Below are 18,864 nucleotides of genomic sequence, written 5' to 3'. Positions count from 1 at the left end.
TCCCCCTCCCTTTGACTGATATAGTGCACCACGTTAAGGTAAAGAAGCTGGTCAAACGGTAGTCATCCGCAAAAAAGATGGTGAGTTTAAAACTCCAATTGTAAGTGAGTTTTCAATGCTTCACTTTTGAATTTGAAGACATTCTGGCATATAGTTTCCCAGCCATGTTACGCAGAAAGTTACAGTAATAGTGTCTTGTGTAATAACAGCTCCAATGTTTCGGGGTGTGTATTTTTGGTTGGAAGAAACTATTATTGCAACTTCGAAGGAATTCTTTAGTTTAAACATAATCAATTTTGACGCTTAATATAACGCTTAATGGTCTAGTGCAACTGTGCAAATACGATTCTTAAATTATCAATATTTTTTTTTTTATTCTGCGTCAAAACATTCCGATTCATTTTAATACTTTTCAAGCTATTTGATTATGTACCTACATATAGTAGATTTATATATCCGCCCGCTGGCTAGATATTATTTTAGGTTTTAACTGACTGGCGAATCTACGGTTTCTCTGGAACGCAGACAAGGAGAATTTAACACAGAGGTGTAAAAATTGCTCGGTTTGTCTCGTTTTGTTCCTTACCGTATCCGCCTTTGATGTTTTGACACGTATTTCTCTTTATTATAGCCGCTATTTAATCTGACCGGGGCTCAATATCAGGGTAAGCTATCAACTAGTGTTGCTCCACATTCTTTTTTTATAAACTACGGTACGGCAGTAGAAAAGCTTTACTTTGGTTTTAAATTTTACGTAGGTTTTTCATGAAATGGGACAACTAAAAATTCAAAACGCTTTCTCTGGCGGACCATAGCCTTTTAAAGACGGAACTGTAATAAACCCAACTCTAGTCTTATTATTGTGGATTGGATCTCTGGTTGATTTGAACGCATTTAAGTCATATTTTCTTATTCAGGCTTCCTTAGCTACTTCAATAGGAATTCAAGAAATGGACAAATAGCAAAACGGGAGCTGTGGGCAATTTTGACAAAAAGAGGCTTCAAACCTACCAATGACGAACTTCAGGAAATGATAGATGCTATAAGTGTTGAAAGTAGGGAATATATTTCTATGTTTTTACGGGGTTGTGGGAGTGGGGTGGGTATATTCATTTAGTCAAGTGTAATTATTACTAAGAAAAAACTAGCACAGTAACTGACAATTCTTTTTCGATTCAAAACTCTTTGGTCATTTTCAGTTCGATTTTTAATCAAAAATTTTTTTTTTGTTGTTGTTATTACATGGGGCCACCAAATCAAACACAAATTAATCTTCTATTTCAGGTTCCGGTATCAGTTTCCAAGCCTTCGTTGATTACTGTTCCGGTTATACCAGTCTACGGAAAGAAGAGGAAGAGTATCTGGAGGCGTTCCGGGTTCTGGACAGCAGCGGCACGGGGCGCCTCAGCAAGGACGATATCAAATACGTCGCTAGCAAACTGGGCATAGTCGGCTTTGACGCGGATGACGTCATGGCAAAGATAGATACGAAACAAGACGGTGTCATTGATTATGAAGGTAAGTGAGGATTTGTGTGTGTGTGTGTGTGTGTGTGTGTGTGTGTTTTGAAGTGATTTATAATTCTGTTTTTTTTCTTGGTGTTTTAAATAAATCTTCCTCTGCTGGAAATATTATAAAGTCTTGGTTCCAAAGACATTTAATTTCTATATAACATCGACTCATTTAATGACAAACCCTTCAAGATACAAACAGCTTGAAAAATCAAAATCCCTGCAGATGATTTGAATTTTTATTACTTATCACATAAAAATTACTTTCTTTCAATGAATCTACTTACATTTTCACAGAATTCGTCCAAATGATGAAGACAACGACATCTACTCAGAAGAAACCGTCTACTGAACCAGGCTGGGGCACTCCCCACCTTGTCTAGGTCTACGAAGTCACAAAGATGTGAAAATGTTCGATATAACGGAGGCCTCCTTATTCTCAAAAACGTTTTTTGTTCTTGAACATTCTACAAAGGGATGTCATTCCGATTCTTGATAATATTGGAATATAATTCACTGTTATACCTCTTTATTATCATCCAAAGTGAGTCGGTCTCTATTTTAAAATTTAGGCCAAAACACCTTGATGATGGAAGGCGTCTCGTATCGGTCCAAAGTTATCTACAGTTTCTTAGAGGATTTATAGTCAGTATGTAGGAATATATCATGATTGCTGCCCATTATCGTTTTACAATTCCACAAATAGGTGTTGAATTAAAGGCATTGCATCTCGCTAAATGCTAGAGTATATTAGAGGTACATGTACAACCTTTCTCCGGAATGAAACTAATTTTATTTCTTTAAAAAGTTTGTTATTTTTTCCGACGATCCTTTTTTTGGCTTTTTACTTTTCGACTTCTCATTGGCATCAGCTTCTGATTTACGCTTCTTTGGTGTACCTGAAATTTGCAGTGAATTTTCAATGAATTTATTTTTCTGAATTCCTAGTTGTAACACATTTTGTCAAATAAAAATGTTAGCTTTCAAAAGGCAGGTCCCATGGAACAATGTTTCATGTGAAATACTTACTGGACTAGAATACAAATGAATTGAAGTGAATCATATGACAAATCAATAAAGAGGTTTACCCTTCTCCGTGGCATTTTGATCTTTATTTAGTGCATAGGCAGCTGCCATCTTTTTAATGTTCACTTTACTGATTTCCCCGTGGTCAACAATGGGTTTGGGATAATCCTTCCCAATGATGCAACCTGCTTTTTCCTGCATGGCTCTGGGAGCTTTCCACGGCTCATAGATGTACTCTTTCGGAAATTTTTTCAGCATGGGTAAATATTTTCTGTAAAATATCAAATAATTGTGTAAAAAAGAGCTGCTTTCACCAACAGTTACATCATTAAGAACAAGATATAAGCAGTAACTTGCAATTTTTTTTTTTTGGCCGTTATCTATGTTCCAGCATCAAATTTGCTCTTAACCTTCTGCCATTCTATGCTTTCATGTAAATTAACCAGAATTTCTACATGTTTTACATGTCTAGAAACTTCATAAAAAATGTTCACACTGATCTTATATAGTAATTGTCAGTCTAAAACTGCCACAACTTACTTGATGTATTCTCCTTGTGGGTCCGTTTTCTTTCCAAATGCAATGGGGCTGTACACTCTGAAATACTGGTGGAAGAAAGCACTGGCTGATAACCACTGCCAGTTGCCAGCATTCAAACTCCAATCTGCATCCAACAGCAACTCTTCAAACACCTGAAACATAATAAATAAATAAATAAATATTAAATTGATCGAAAAAATTCCGTGCTTGGTTTGGTCTAAGCGTTGACGACAATGGAACGCCAAGTCTTTCGGTCATGTTATGCTTCTGCACAGTAAATTTTAATAAACATATAAATTATATGAACTGAAGATAAGAAGAGTTGATAGGTTGAACACTTGAAATTGCTGGCTTACAATCTCAATATTACATTCTTCTCTTCTCCTACCTTCTGTCCTTCTTCCCAAGACACCCAGAGATCGCCTCTAGTGAGGAAACACGCCACAGCATGACGAGCAAGATGGTGGATCCAGCCTTCCTGACGCAGCTGAGTCATTATGGCATCTATGAAGGGGTAGCCTGTTCTGGCCTATAAATTACAGCATAGATCAAATATCAATAGTTTTATCACATCTAACTCTGTGTGTGTGTGTGTGCGTGTGGATGTGCCTGTGAGTGTTTGTTTTCACTGTCTGTATGAAGGTCTCTCTCTCTCTCTCTCTCTCTCTCTCTCTCTCTCTCTCTCTCTGTGTGTACTTTGTATGTGTCTCCTCTATCAATGTCATTGCATCTTTCCAGCATGTACAAACATAGATATATATATATATATATACACACATGTCATTTACTCACATGTGTCCAAGCCTCAATGTATTCAGGTTTATTTTCCCAGGGGATCTGTCTACACACAGGATTGCCCTCCATCCTGTCAAAGTTGGCCACGCCCAGGCCAGCTGTGTAGAAGAACTCTCTCCACAGTAACTGACCATGTAGGGACACAGGGGGTTGGGAATGTTTCTGGAAAAAAAAAAGAGAGAGGTTAACTATAAGGTGCTCTTTATTAATGAATTGGAAACATGAAGCTTACTTATATGAATAAAAAATTTGATTTAAAATTTCTTCCTTCTTACCTTACACTGTTTGTAGATCTCCTGCAGTCTGTGCCAGAACAGCCTTGCTGACAGGCAGCCGAACTTCAGGTATGGACTCAACACTGTGGTGCTTGGTTCAAGAGAGTTTGGTTCTGTCTTCGGTTTCTCAAAATTACAGATCCAGTTCTATTGTGTGAAAACAGCAGCCATGTAATTAAATCATATAATAAAAATAATTTAGTAATGTAAACATAATAATGTAAATTAAGAAGTAGTGATTAAAAGCATTCAAGCAATAATGGTCCACTAACATCTGTGACTACAGGATTTTCAGAGGCTTTTACATATTTTTTTACAATCAACATGTTTTTCCTACGTCCTGCTTAAATCTCTGAAAAAAACAATTCCTTGCATGTTTTGAATTAAAATTTTAATTTGCATGTTTTGAATTAAAAATTTAATTTAAGGGCAAGTACCTAAAATATTAACTAGAGCAGACCTGAACATGAACTTACAGATTTCTTCAGGTATCGTTCCATTCTTTTCAGTGCCTCGGTCTCTCCCCCAGGAAACACGACCTCCCCCATGTCAGCAGTATCCACTTTCAGGTCCTTCAAAGTTGGAACACCATACTCCTGGTCATGGTCTGCCGTGACTGGTGTAATACACCCTTCATAGACAGTAATAATATAATATTAGGAATGTATCATTATAATTTAAATAAAAATGTATCATATATTTTATTTAAACTATATGCAATGTTTTATTCAGATTAGCAGGTTATATTAATATTAATGTTAAGTATTATAAAATATCAAAGCCTACTGCTTTTAAATGAATCAAAACAATGTACATTATTACAGCCTATAGTACTGTTTACACGTCTGTAATGGCAGGCACAACACAATATTAACTGAAACATATACACAGGTGTGGAGAGAGAGAGAGAGAGAGAGAGAGACCAGTTGTGGGAGGGTGAGCTATCTCGTCTATAAATTGTGTGTTTTACCCTTTAAATGCTCGGAGGTGAGTGTTTCTGCGGTTCTAGGTGGCGCTCCAAGCTGAGACAGGACAGTCTGAAACCTCTGATATGTCAGTGGTGCACTGCCTCCATTTCTAGCAATCACTCTGAAAATAATACAAAGTTGCTTTTCCTAATTCACAAAATTAAAACAATTATCCCACCTTGTCTCATGTTTACACAATGTTTTCAAATAACATGGCTTTCTTCACAAATAAATAAAAACATATACATGAGGTAGGAGTTCATACTTAACATTCAGGATAATAAAGACCCCTGATGAAGAAAATTTGACCTAGGTTACTCTGAAATCCATTAATCCATGCATTTTAAAGTACTATGCATATTTTCTCATGAGAGGAGTGTTTTTTTTTTTTTAAATCAATACACTGCCAGCAAATAAAAAACCTTCATGACCTTCAACAAGTAATAAAAAATTTAAAGCCTTGTAGCTGATGAAATTCACATAATTACAAAAAATTGAAAGAAGAAAGTCAATTCGTGGAACTCACTTTTCAGTATCATAAAGGGTATGAGAGATCTTCTGTATAACTTCAACATTGTGTTCCTTAGCCAGCTTTATAATCTCTGCATCTCTCACTCTGGCATATGGCTCTGTGTCAACCTCAAAGGTCAATCTAGTTATACCCCACTCTTTAAATATCTTTGGAAACACTTCATGGGGCGTTCCCTTTAAGACAAACACCCTGGGGGGAAAAACAAAATATTTAACTTCACAAGCACTTTTAAAATGACATAAGAAACCATAAAATATTTCATTTCATTTCATATACAGACTAGTATACCAGTAATAGCTTAAACATAATAACACCCGAGTGACTTCATACTGTAAACATATTCAAGGTAATTCATTCCCTCCATCCCACATTTGTGTTTGTTATTTAGTTTTCTGATGTGTACTCTGTACTACAGCTATAGGTAGCTTATACAAGAAATATATGCATTTAGGTGCACATAACTGTAAAATACAACTCTGCTGTACATCAAGAGCTCTCAGTGCTGTAATGATGCTTAACGTTTACCTCCTCAAGATTGTTTTACGCTACATATGTGTGTGTCTGTGTGTGTGCAAGCATGTTCAATTTGTGCTTTCTTCTTCATGCAAAAGCATTAATTCAATTTATCTCTTAGTTAATACCTAGAATTCAATTTCTTCAGACTGTCATCCAAGTCCTTCAAAGCCTGCAGCAGAAACCTCCACCTATTCACTCCAACTCTGGCATTTTTCACAAACCAAGGGTCCAAGATAAAGATTGGACGAAATTCAGCACAGTCTTTGGTGCAAGCTGCTAATAGTGCAGGATTGTCATGTAAACGTAACCCCTTTCTGAACCAGTGTAGAGTCTTATGCGTTCTAGATGAAGACATGTTGTAATCTGAAAAGAAAGTGAGCTGAAATTAGAATACACAACAAATGCACTTGTACAGGTGGTCCCTGTGACAAAGAAAATTTAAAGAAATTTAATGTACGTGCTGTGTTAATTGTAGCTATCTACCTGTAAGACTAAAATTTAATACTTTGCTTCTTTGCGAATTCGGGCGTTATCAACTACACTCCAAAACACGACACCATTTCAGTTAGTTTTCAGCGTATTTCGTGAGCAAATTAGCCAAGCTTCTTGAAGTTGAAAAGAGCAATACCGTTAATACATTTACACAATTCAGTTTGAACAGTGCTGTGTTTCGCGTCCGGTAGCTATAACTATTAGACTTCACTTTTGTCCCGTTAATCCATTTACATAGAGCTTTTAGATAAACCTATATGCACCAGTAAACCTACCACAAAAAACACAACAAGTATAAGCTACTGTAAACACTTTGGTTTGAAAATGACGCCGTCCTCCGCACATGTAGATTTGTTATTATACAACAATGACTTTGACGCTAGAGGGCGATGTTCAAGAGAAGCTTTACTTAGTCCAATCCAAGCCTCTTTTGGTTTAGCTCACTAAATATATTTTATTTTCATTGACTTAAAGTCGGGAAATAAAACATTTCATTTATTTCATTTTATTATTAACTTTCTTCTTACGCTTTCAGATTTAACGCCACCTGCCTTTACACCATTCAACGTTAAAAACACGTTAACTTGGTTGTGAACTTCTCTTAAAGATATCTGTTGTAAGATATAGAACTTTAAAAGTTAACTATATCTTACAACAGCAAGCAAGAAAATGAGAATAATGAATAAGCAAGCAAGAAAATGAGAATAATGAATTAACAAACAGATGAATGAATAAATAAAAGTATACACTGTTCCTTCCTTTGCCCAAATCTATAGCATGTACATGTATCTTATTGCCTTTAGACAAATGGGTAAACCTACAGGTAGGATGGAATTTTAAACATTTAAAAACCACATAGGCCGCGCAAACGCATAAAAATAAATAGATAAATAATAATAATAATAATAATAATAATAATAATGGTGCAAACCAACAACTGTTTTTACCATCTCTGGACCAGGACAAAGTCTGAAGGTGAGATACGGCAACCTTGTTCACGTCCTCCTTTCGTCGATAATTAGGCATGTAAAACACATCATCGTCTGCTAACTGATCGTCTGTGGTAATATCAGCATCATTTAAGTCTTCAAGTGACAAAATATCAATTAAGCCCGGATCCTTATCCTGTTTTTCTACTTTTTCAGCGCCGTTTGCGTTTCGCTTATCTCCCTCAGTAGCAGGCGCGGGTGGTGCCTCGATTTCTCCCCACAAAAACTTCCAAAACATCTTGATCGTCTGGCTAAACGTGGAGGAGGGTGTACTGCTGCATGGAGTGGTTTCCAAAGCAACCAAAACTAAAACTGCTAGCGTTAACACTAAAGTTCTCGCCATTTTCGTGATATAAACTTGAGTCTAATGTCCTCAATACCCAGATGACACAAATTCAACGTACTGCGTTGTTACGGAATGTTTGTACTGATAAAGATATGAACACAGAGATATCTACTCTTTGCACCGACTCACTTACTATTGAACCTTTACCATATTTATTTTGCAGTTTTTCATACTTATTTTTGATTGCTTGGTAAATGAGTTCTTTTCGATATTTTTGCATATTCGAATAAAAAGCGAGATAATACTATGCACATCGTTTTATGTGTGCAGTTTTTTTACGAAACAGTTGAACGTGGCCTATTGGAACAACTTGGAAACCAGTGCTTTACCACAAATGCAAGTCCAAAGAGAAAATCACGATCTGAAATTAAAATTTTACGACCGGGTTGTCCAGTAGACTCGTGAAAGGGGAAAACATAACCTTTTGCAACACTAAATTTCTTTTAAATAAAAATGACTAATCGTTTGATTTATTTTACCTTTGCTACTTATCTTGCGAGAGTTTCGTTAGAACCAGATTTGAGTTTCCTTTAGAAAGGGCCATGGCGATCTCAGCAAAACAAAAATGAGGATTAAACTGTTTATGATAAAGGAGATTTATCCCCAAGTCACACCCAAAAATAAAATCTTCAGTTGCGGCTAATTTTACCATTTGGCAACGTCCCGTTTCCGAGCAGTTTTTGTATTGTTATGAAATGTGATATTGATGAAAAATCAAAACGTTTGCTATCGTGCTACCAACGCCACAATGCGCTTTACCTGAATAATGTGAAGTGAAAACGACTGCCACGTGGGGCATTTTGTGACACTCGTAAAGTTACAGATTAAATACAGCAGATTCACCTCTACACTAGAAACCGGAACTTATAAAATGATTTCTGAACTAAAAGTCATTAAAACAAATATTGCGTTTCTTTTGAAAATGTTTATTTAGAAAGCAACGATTTTTTGCTTTCTGCAACAGACATCAAACGTCGTGTACATGTACCATACTTGAGCAATCGTGTCTCAACAGTTTATTCAAGATCATATTTGTAGACTTAAAATAATATGTACAATAATTTACAATGTTTTAATTTTCAAATAAATTAAACATGATCCCAGTCAAAATATAAAAAAAAATTCACTTTTTACAAAAATCCATTAATATTATACTGAAAAAAAATTATCAGCTTAGCACGTGCAGCCTAATGATAATAAGAATAACAACAACATGACACAGTGTCCTGATAGCAAAGTTGTAGTTAATGTGATGTGCAGGGTCATCAGCATCAACAGTGCAAGGTCAACATTACCAGCGCAGGCTTACAATCACCAGGATATTATCACAGATGCACTAAGACAGAATCTTTATTACCTGTGTCAAAATGGTGACCTGATCGATTGCCACTATTAGTGTCACCAAATTGTCAACAGTGGTGCAAAACCATCACAAATAATGTCACAGACAGGATGTCATAAAGGAAGTGTCACGGGTAAACAATTAACCATTGTCTACTATGACAGGCAATGGTTAATTATGTTTGTACACTATCAACAGCAGCACTGAAGGTACTCGGTGTAAAATATCATCATTCTCTTTGGTCTACTGTCATCTGTAAGCTGTCCTGGCAGTAAGGGTAGACCTCAGTGTCTCTTTCATCCCTCTGAGCTCCTTAAGGAGAAGAAAAAATACATTGTGGATAAAACATTCAAGTATAATAATCCAATTTTTCATTATTATAATTTTCTTTTGGGGGGGTTTACTACAGGTTACTCTATGCTTCTGAGTGAACTGGGTTTATGCAAACTGAAGGAATTTTCAAATCGTGGTGAAGTTTTCAGGATTGACATTTGATTTTTAATTTTGAAATAATTTTTATTTACTGCCTTCTTAAAGGTCTGCATTCTTGGGGTCCTCTCTAGATTATGTCATACCCCCATAAATGTAAACTTTGTTCCCGCAAAATAAATGAATTATCAATATTATTTATACACTTACCTCCCCATGACCTAAAAGTTTTTCTAAATCTGCTGCCAACTGCTGCTTGGATGTCAGAAGATCTTTTCGTTCCTTATGAAGTTGCCTAAATTTTTAATGAAAGCAACATGACACATTTAATTACATATTAATCATGAGAAACAATATTCAACATGGATTTTAATTGAAATTGTCAATCTCTTGTTTTGTAAATGGTACATTTAAAAACATTCAATGCACATAAGAAGATAATGACTATCATGAATGGAATCCATTGTTCTGAATCACCGTTCATGATTTAAGAAAATATTTTGAAATTTCTGCAAAAAATTTATCATTTGATATGGAAAGGACTAATGCACAGTGAATGCCTTTAAAATCAAAATTCAAATGTTTAGATGACACTATCAGCTGTACATTTTTGTACATAATGGTATCATTGCCCAGTGGACTCTAAATGAAAAAAAAGTAAAAAAGAAACCTATTTACTTTATTTCTTCCTTCAGCTGGTTGCTATCTTTTGTAAGTTCTTGTATTTTTCCATCTTTGTTTCGCATGACCTCAATCAAATACGTCTGTGGCTGTTGTAAACTCTGTAGCAAAGAACTAGACTCTTCTAGCTGAAAATATCCAGTTGATGACAATATTAAACGTCTTGCAAAATATATTAACTTTCAACAATTAGTTACTACCAGAGGAGAGTAACTGGCAACTAAGGAAACACAAAAGTAAAAGAAAAAATTAATTCAAAGAGTCAGGTAATGAAAAGTGCATAAAAAGATCTACGCAATATAGAAAATTGAACCCCCCAACTACCTCTAAATAATACTTTTAGGTTTTTAGCCTAAGATTGTTAACTATAAGGATAATAACTTAATGAACATTTGTTTATCAATCAATCAACTGATCAGTCCATAAATCAATCAAATTAAGGATGTACCATTCCTTCCAACTGATTCCTCTTTTTGGTTTCTTTTTCTAAATCATCCTGTAGAGTGGTATTTTTCTTTTGTAGACTTAGGACTCTTTGAGCTAAACGAACACTGAAAAAAATTAAATACATAAACATAAGACAGTATAACACAGTGATGTTCCTTGTGGACGGCAAAGATAATTTTAACTGATCCTTCTTCCCAGTTTTAAAAGATGTAGTATAGCTGTACAAAAGTCTCTTCTGAAATTCTGATAATAATAATAATAATAATTTTAAAGTACCATCCAGAAAAATGCATTATTGTATTTAAGTTATCAAAAGAACAAATGCAAAACAAGAATGAAATTATAAAAGGGAACAGGCCTCCACCTTTGTTGTAGATGTCTTTTAGCTGTTGTCTGAACTGGAAACTGGCTTTCATAAGCAGAGATCACACGCTCTGCTTCTATATCGTCGCCAACTGAAAGATGATGAAGCATTAAATAAACATAGAGGACTTCTTAAAAATTTGATTTCATGACATCACTTTACATGTTTTGCTGATCATATAGTAGACTAGGAGGCAAATTAAATCCTGTGGCATATTTCATCATCAACACAAAAATGTAGAAATTAGTTCTTTAACTTATTTTCACAGACTCACAGGACCTTTCTTCAAATAGATCAAATGTCCAAGAAGCACAACCAAATGATGGCTTCAATACTTGTTCTATATTTTCCCTTGGGGGTCCACCACACTCACTTTCAGCAGCCTGTAGCATCACATCGTCCAGATGTTGCTCTATTTGCTGGTATGCTGCGAGCTGCTGGCGCAGGTGACTGCATTCATTCTCCAGTTCCTGAACCCGCTGTGTGCTGCTGCTCTCCAGCGTCATAACGTCTTGGGTCACTACCTGTGAATATTGAATAGACATACCTATTGATGCGGCGCTATATGCTTTTTTGGTTTTAGTTTTTTTGTTTTTTTTTCAGTGAAATGTGAGTAATCTCTCTCCGTATGTATATCAAATAATACGCTGCCGCCCTCTTGCTATATATGCCTTGAACACCTCTCCTTTACATTCAAGGCATTCTGGCATATATCGCCCATGTCAACATCAGTCAACAGTTAAAATTGAACTTATCTAATATAAAACTCAAGTAGATGGGAAAGTTCACTACAATTTAACTTTTGAGCAAATTGGAAATAGAATCATTCTACATCCTAAATATGATGACAGCTGCTCACTGGTAGGAATCAACTGAAAGACTTTGAATAACTAAGAGACTATACCTCCAATTTTTTCTGTATTTTTTCCTTGTCTAACTGAGATGCCTTGAAATTCTTCAAAGTTTCTTCGTAAAGCAGCTGTGAACGCTCCAGCTCAAATGTCTTCAGTCGCAGTTGGTTGTGAATATCTGAGATTTTGGTATTGAGATCTGATTGCAGTGTCTGGTACCTTAAAATAAAATATATAGTAAAAAGTTTAGATGTATGTGACATCAGCAATGGCCCCAATGTATAGTGCCAAAATAATGGAAGCCAACCCAGTGAAACATTGTGTAAATTTTTTTGTTTACTGGCTGCTGTTTCTACTTCAGGTCAGCGGATTTTTAATACCTTTTGGCTTGCAAAGAAAAAGAAAAACTTAATGACAGATTGTTAATTGTTAATCATCAAAATTCTTAGTTACCAATATTTTCTTTTGAAACTACTTTTGATATAAGTTTAGTCATGCTCATAATTACAGTTTTTATTTCATCATTGTTCAGCGAGCTGCCATCTCCCACCAATTTAACTGAACATCTCGGGACTCATTTCAATCTGCTCTTTAGGCACAAGGGGCTCTGTGTAGAAATACAGTGAGCCAAGCTATCCATTCCAGGTGTTACTTACTCAGCCTGAAGAGTGTCACACCGGTCCCTGAGTTCTCTCTCGGACGTTTGAATCCTCTCCTTTTCCATCAAGGCCATGTCCCTGGCTTCACGTAAACTCCTATATAAAAAGTTTATTACAAAATTCTAAATACTTTGTCAAGCTATTTAAATTCCTTCAAAAATGGACACAAGTAAGTATTGATTTTATACTAAAAGATATACAGAAAACAAGGCAGCAAAGCTGTCAAATGTACAGACAAAGAACAGAAAATAAAGATGCAAATAAGTGAAAAATTAAATTTTCACAAAAAACTGTTAAATTGCCAAAAAAATTTACCAAACAGACTGCGTTGCCTATTGAAGCTGTATGTTAGACCCATGTTTCTTTCCTGTAAGTTTGAGAACAGTAAGTGACATGATTTCCCTTAAATGGTCATCATAGGAGCAGTGCCCAAAATAGGGGTTTCTTCAAATTTTGATGCAACATTACATAATGTTTAACAGCATAATGACAATCAAATGTTATTAATAAAATATTAGTAACATACACATTTAGAAAATGTGACAAGCAAAAGTCTTCAAGATCATGGAACTTTAAAGTCACACCTTGAAAATGCCAATATGTGAAAAATTAAATTTTCACAAAAAACTATTTAACTGCCCAAAAAAAAAAAAAAAAAAAAAAAAAAAAAAACCAAACAGACTGCATTGCCTACTGAAGCTGTATTTTAGTCCCATGTTTCTTTCCTGTAAGTTTGAGAACAGTAAGTGACATAATTTTCCTTAAATGGTCATCATGGAAGCAGTGCCCAAAATAGGGGTTTCTTCAAATTTTGATGCAATATTACATAATGTTTAACAGCTTAATGACCATCAATTTTTAATTATAAAATATTTGTATCACAGATATTCAGAAAATGTGACTAGCAAAGGTCTTCAGGCCCATGGAACTTCAAAGTCACACCTTGAAAATGCCAAAATGTAAACAAGATAGCACTGTTCTGAAATGGGTTTATTTCCATTTTAACACTTTTTTAACATAAAACAAAATAAACATTTTACTGCCATTTTTATATGACCAACTAAGAAAATTGATGAGATGGGAAAAGTATCAATAGAACAGTGTTAAATGTCCAATTTCCTCCATTCTGAGATTCTGAACATAGTGGATGATTGAATCTGACAAACTTCAATGATATGAGTTTATTTCCATTTTTGACACTTTATTACACAATACATGATAACAAGTTTACCATGTTTTTTACATAATCAACTAACAATGTTGTAAAGATGCAGGAAATATCAAACAAACACTTTAAGGCATCTTATTAGTTAAATAATGAGACTGTTAACATGCCTAATAATTGAATCTGAGGAAATGTGAAAAAAACAGTATAACTTCTAAAATAATGGCCCGATTATGCTGATTTTCGAACTCAACCTGGTTTTAGTAAGATTGACCACTCCTGTGAGTATAATTACAATTGGCCAATCCGTTTTTCTTATATTGTGTTATCAGTGTTGCATTTATATTGAAAATAGTGAAAAAACAGCATAAATTCCCTCAAAATGGCCCAATCATGCTGATTTTCGAACTTGACCTGCGTATTATGAATATTCATCAGTTCTGTAAGTTTCAAGTCAAAAGGTAAAATGGTTTTCCACTTATCGTGTTATCGGTGCTGCATATATGCTGAAAAAAGTGAAAAAACAGCATAAATTACCTAAAAGTGACCCGATCATGCTGATTTTTGAACTTGACCTGCCTATTATGAATATTCATCAGTTCTGTAAGTTTCAAGTCAAAAGGTAAAATGGTTTTCCACTTATCGTGTTATCGGTGCTGCATATATGCTGAAAAAAGTGAAAAAACAGCATAAATACCCTAAAAGTGACCCGATCATGCTGATTTTTTAACTTGACCTGCGTATTATGAATATTCATCAGTTCTGTAAGTTTCAAGTCAAAAGGTAAAATGGTTTTCCACTTATCGTGTTATCGGTGCTGCATATATGCTGAAAAAAGTGAAAAAACAGCATAAATTCCCTAAAAGTGACCCGATCATGCTGATTTTCGAACTTGACCTGCGTATTATGAATATTCATCAGTTCTGCAAGTTTCAAGTCAAAAGGTAAAATGGTTTTCCACTTATCGTGTTATCGGTAAAAGTGCACGGCGATGACGGCGACGACGGACGCAGATGATGGCTATATGTACAGACACATCTGTGTCTGTACATAAAAATATAAAATATAAAATATGAACATTGCTTTACCAAAATCTTATTTAAAAATCACTTAACACTGAAGAAAGTCCATGAAGCACAAAAAATTTAAACTTGAATGTATCATTAAAATGATCAGCAGTATGAGAAGGGTTATACAGCCTACTGTACACAGCAACATCCACTTTTAACTAAAAGGTATTCCGAGAAAAAATTACACATTTTTCTCAACCCTTGCTGCAACATCTTATGTATATAGAAATTGATTACAAAAAGGTCAAAGAGCCCAAGACTGTACTGTTATAAAATAATATATGATAGCTATCTTTTTCCTCACCTTATTTCCTGCTCATACATCTCTTTTGTTCCTGAGCGCAATCTGCCAACCTCTGCATCAGTTTGTTTTCGGAGGTGATCAATTTCTTCCTGGAGTCGTCTTTCATATTCAGTTTTGTACTGGTCTCTGTTGGATAGAAGACCTGGTTATTCTATTAACTCTAGCTTTACAAATAAGGCAAAGATTATATTATTGTCTTTTTTCATCAATGGAGACAACATATTATTATACATACGATTTTAGAAATACTTATGCCAGCTCTTTTATGCTCATTTGTAAACTAGAAATCGAGGATGGCACATTTATAGACACTGACTTAGAATACTGCTAAACAAAATTTACAAGCTTCAATATACCTTTACATAAAAAAGGCCACAAACCTCACGGATACATATTTCTCATACATGTCCTCCCTCTGCTGTTTCATTTTTTCCAATTGGTCCACAAGAACCTGCCTCTGTTCTTCAGCATATTTATATTTGTGGTTCTTCTCAACCATCTGTTTGGACAGGTAGTCTTTGTCCTTGTTGGTCAAAACTAATGTCTGCTGCAATGCACTTAACTGAAAGAGAAAATCAATATGATCCATGCTTTGTCCCAAACCCTGTCCATGTAAATAAATGAGTTACACAAAGATCATATTATATCAGCTATTTGAAGAAAAAGACACCCCCCCCCCCCCCAAAAAAAAAAAAAAAAAAAAATTGTTTAAAGCAGTTCTTTGGTGTATTGTGAATCTTTCTTATGTTTGGAATTTATCACAATAATAATGAAGTTCACAAAATGAAAATTTTTAACAACAATATACAAATTTTACTAACATATGGCATGGCTGACTAATATATATCTGACCTGTTTCTTCAAGTCATCTCTTTCCTGAGTGAGTGCCTGGTTGGCAGCTTCTAGATATCCCACAGCCTGCTTGAGGTCAGTACAGTCCCCTGATAACTGGTCTCTCTCACTGAAAAGGGAGAAAACATGCTGTGAATGTATATGTTCATGCAGGTTAAAAAATAGTCACACAATCATATATAAGCAGATATGGACCAAAATAGATAATACCAGAAAGCACGGCCCCTTGTATGGGTGAAAGTTGTAAAACCTGAAAATCCGAAAAGCGTAGCTGGCAATTTCTTATCACATTTAGACCACATGCAAAAAAAATCAAATTGAAGACTGAAAATCCTGAAATCGGGCATTTTTCTGAAAACTTTCAGTTCACCCATGCACTTGATGATAATATTGCGTTGCACTTTCACCTACTCACTGTTCTGTGTAAATACCTGTAAATTATTGGAAAACAGCTCTGAGAAGACAGGAATACAATTGCTTAAACAATCTATCTCAAAAGAATCACTTCCATACCTCTTGACAACATCATAGTTGTTAATCTTGTAATTATCGTGTTGGATCTCTGACTTGGTGTCGGCCAGAGCCAGTGACAGCTGGTGACACTTCACATTCAGGGACTGGATGCTGGATTCTGCCTGGCTGTATTTCTGTTAAGTCACCAAACGAATGTCAATGAATAAAGTGGCAACCTATGTCTTCAGCTCTTTTAAGATACTTTACAATACTTGTGATATCTTGCTTTTTTATTTCTTGCAAATTGCTTCATAGTAAATATTTTGAAAAAAAAATTATAATTTCAAATTTATAACGGTTTCTTCTTAACAATTATGAATTATTCTTTATAATCATTCCATTTTTAATTGTTTTTAAAATCATTTTTATATTAGTGTGACTGTCAAAAAATTAATTTGCTCCAGCCAGCCTGTGGACTAGCATACCTCTCTCCACTGTTCCAGTTCATTCTGTAACTGATGCACTTCACCTTGGTGATGTCTGATCTGCTGTTTCTGCTGAGCCACTTCCGACTTCAGTGGCTCTGTGGATTCAAATAACCTTATCTAGAACAAAAAACAACCAATTTCTTTTAGTTTTTCACTTCCCTGTGTGCATGCACATGTGTTGCAGTGTGTGCGAGAATATGTATGTCCAAACACATAAATGCTTGTTATTCATATCAAAACATTCTGTTTCACTGAGCAAAAGATGTCTAAGTGTACTGGCATTTTATGTAACTTTCTTGTACAAAACTATTAAAGATTTGTGACTTCATAACAAGTAAAATACACTATCATTTAGTTATCATTTCTTTAGACCACAGACTGGGTATTATATATCTACAAATCCAGTATCTCTATCATCAGAAAACATACTGCAACAAAATCTGCAATGGAAAGCTGATCCTCATGCAGCGCTTTCATATGCATATATTTCTCATGTGACAAAGTTAAATCAGACTGCAGCTCCTCTTTCACTCTGGCTGTCCTCTGAAGCAGCAAGGCATTGGCCTCCTCCAGCTTCTTCTGTTTGGTGAGGATGCCCTGCAGTTCCTGTTGAGTATCGGCATGCTGCTTTCTAGCCTCTGCCTGTTGAAGATGCAGCTGCGTATCAAGACGGGCCTGCACGATCCGACCACGGTGAAGAGCATCAGAGAGTTTCTCTTCCAGTTCTTCAACCTTCAATATTCAACAAAATAAGAAAGTTATAAATAACTTATACTGCATGTTTCAGCAAATATTTTTCTACATTACACCTCAACCGTATTTCAATGGTCGTTCACACTTACATTTTTGTAATCACTATATCAAATTAGCACCATGACAACTGAATACGGTTTCAAATGTCAGAAAAGCATTTGAATTTATAAAAGAGCATTACAAGCACTATATACATCAGGGCTTGACACTAACTTTTTTCGATACTGGCCCGCGATATGGGTAAATATTGCAAGGATGATTTGACACATGACATTTTACTTGGTCTTCGGGCCAGTGACCCTATCAATTCAATGGCCCTAGGTTGGTTTTCAGTGGCCCAGGGCCAGTGGGCCACCCTTAATGTCAAGCCCTGTACATGTATGACCATGCAGCTAATACACTAACAAGCTACTGAGTATCCATTTTTTTTTTTTTATCTCAGTTGCAAATTAAATCCAATTAAAATCAATTTGAAAGAAGCAGACACGGATGTTAGCACTGAACGTATACCTTTTCCGCATGTTCCGACTTGATCTGATCGATCAGTAAGTTCTTCTGCGAAACTTCTATTTTCAGGAGCTGAAAATCATGGGCGAGCTGCTTACTAACCAATTCTTGCTTGTTTACTCTTTCTCGCTTCTCTGTTTTGCTGTGGGCCTCGCTCAGGCTTGGTGAATGAGACAACGTTAAAGAGGACAATTCTGTCCCCGTTGTCGTATCAAAGCCACTCAAATCGTCTAAATGAGACACCGTATCTTCTTTTTTCTTTCTGGGCATGATTGTGGATGAAAGAGACTACATTTAAGACTGGTCCTTCGTAATATATCTTCCGGTTTATTTGGATCAAGCGCTCCTACTGCACGCATGCGCAATTAACATTGACTATAGAATTTGCCGATAGAGGGTGCAAGACAGTCCAAGGACTTAGTGAAAGCCACAGGTGCGCTGTATTTGGCACGCATTGAAAATACTGATAATAAGCATTAGCACGCTAATAAATGGAATTAAATTGACTG

The 18,864-nt window shown here is 35.5% G+C and overlaps 3 protein-coding genes across 4 annotated transcripts; 1 reads left to right on the top strand and 2 right to left on the bottom strand.

Annotated features, from left to right (window-relative positions):
- Position 1: 1 nt before the first annotated feature.
- Positions 2 to 1,894, top strand: LOC106180717 (uncharacterized). Its single transcript, XM_087007753.1, has 5 exons — positions 2 to 80; positions 632 to 665; positions 918 to 1,055; positions 1,285 to 1,518; positions 1,809 to 1,894. Exons 1-5 carry the CDS (start codon positions 78 to 80, stop codon positions 1,892 to 1,894), a joined length of 495 nt encoding a protein of 164 aa, XP_086863879.1. The 5' UTR covers positions 2 to 77.
- Positions 1,737 to 8,050, bottom strand: LOC106180690 (cryptochrome-1). Of its 2 annotated transcripts, none has more exons than XM_013564755.2 (11): positions 7,603 to 8,050; positions 6,289 to 6,526; positions 5,642 to 5,836; positions 5,118 to 5,236; positions 4,624 to 4,778; positions 4,148 to 4,294; positions 3,870 to 4,034; positions 3,466 to 3,606; positions 3,078 to 3,229; positions 2,600 to 2,808; positions 1,737 to 2,410 (listed from the first exon to the last, which is right to left on the bottom strand). In XM_013564755.2, exons 1-11 carry the CDS (start codon positions 7,985 to 7,987, stop codon positions 2,304 to 2,306), a joined length of 2,013 nt encoding a protein of 670 aa, XP_013420209.2. In that variant the 5' UTR covers positions 7,988 to 8,050; the 3' UTR covers positions 1,737 to 2,303. The 2 variants fall into 2 exon arrangements, with proteins under 2 accessions (XP_013420209.2, XP_013420210.2); XM_013564756.2 differs by lacking the exon at positions 7,603 to 8,050 and adding an exon at positions 6,931 to 7,053.
- Positions 8,051 to 8,900: 850 nt separating this feature from the next.
- Positions 8,901 to 18,780, bottom strand: LOC106180795 (progesterone-induced-blocking factor 1). Its single transcript, XM_013564925.3, has 15 exons — positions 18,359 to 18,780; positions 17,525 to 17,827; positions 17,093 to 17,212; positions 16,668 to 16,801; positions 16,155 to 16,263; positions 15,683 to 15,864; positions 15,303 to 15,428; positions 12,761 to 12,859; positions 12,158 to 12,323; positions 11,627 to 11,777; positions 11,254 to 11,344; positions 10,891 to 10,993; positions 10,440 to 10,570; positions 9,972 to 10,056; positions 8,901 to 9,644 (listed from the first exon to the last, which is right to left on the bottom strand). The coding sequence occupies exons 1-15, from the start codon at positions 18,623 to 18,625 to the stop codon at positions 9,582 to 9,584; spliced, it is 2,130 nt and encodes a 709-aa protein (XP_013420379.2). The 5' UTR covers positions 18,626 to 18,780; the 3' UTR covers positions 8,901 to 9,581.
- Between the last annotated feature and the right edge of the window lie 84 nt (positions 18,781 to 18,864).

The sequence above is a fragment of the Lingula anatina genome, chromosome 3, assembly GCF_051362555.1.
Source record: "Lingula anatina isolate TDL-2025a chromosome 3, LinAna3.0, whole genome shotgun sequence".
NCBI classification, from domain to species: Eukaryota; Metazoa; Brachiopoda; class Lingulata; order Lingulida; family Lingulidae; genus Lingula; species Lingula anatina.
Note: the sequence above shows the minus strand (reverse complement) of the source record. Positions and strands in the feature narration are given on the sequence as shown.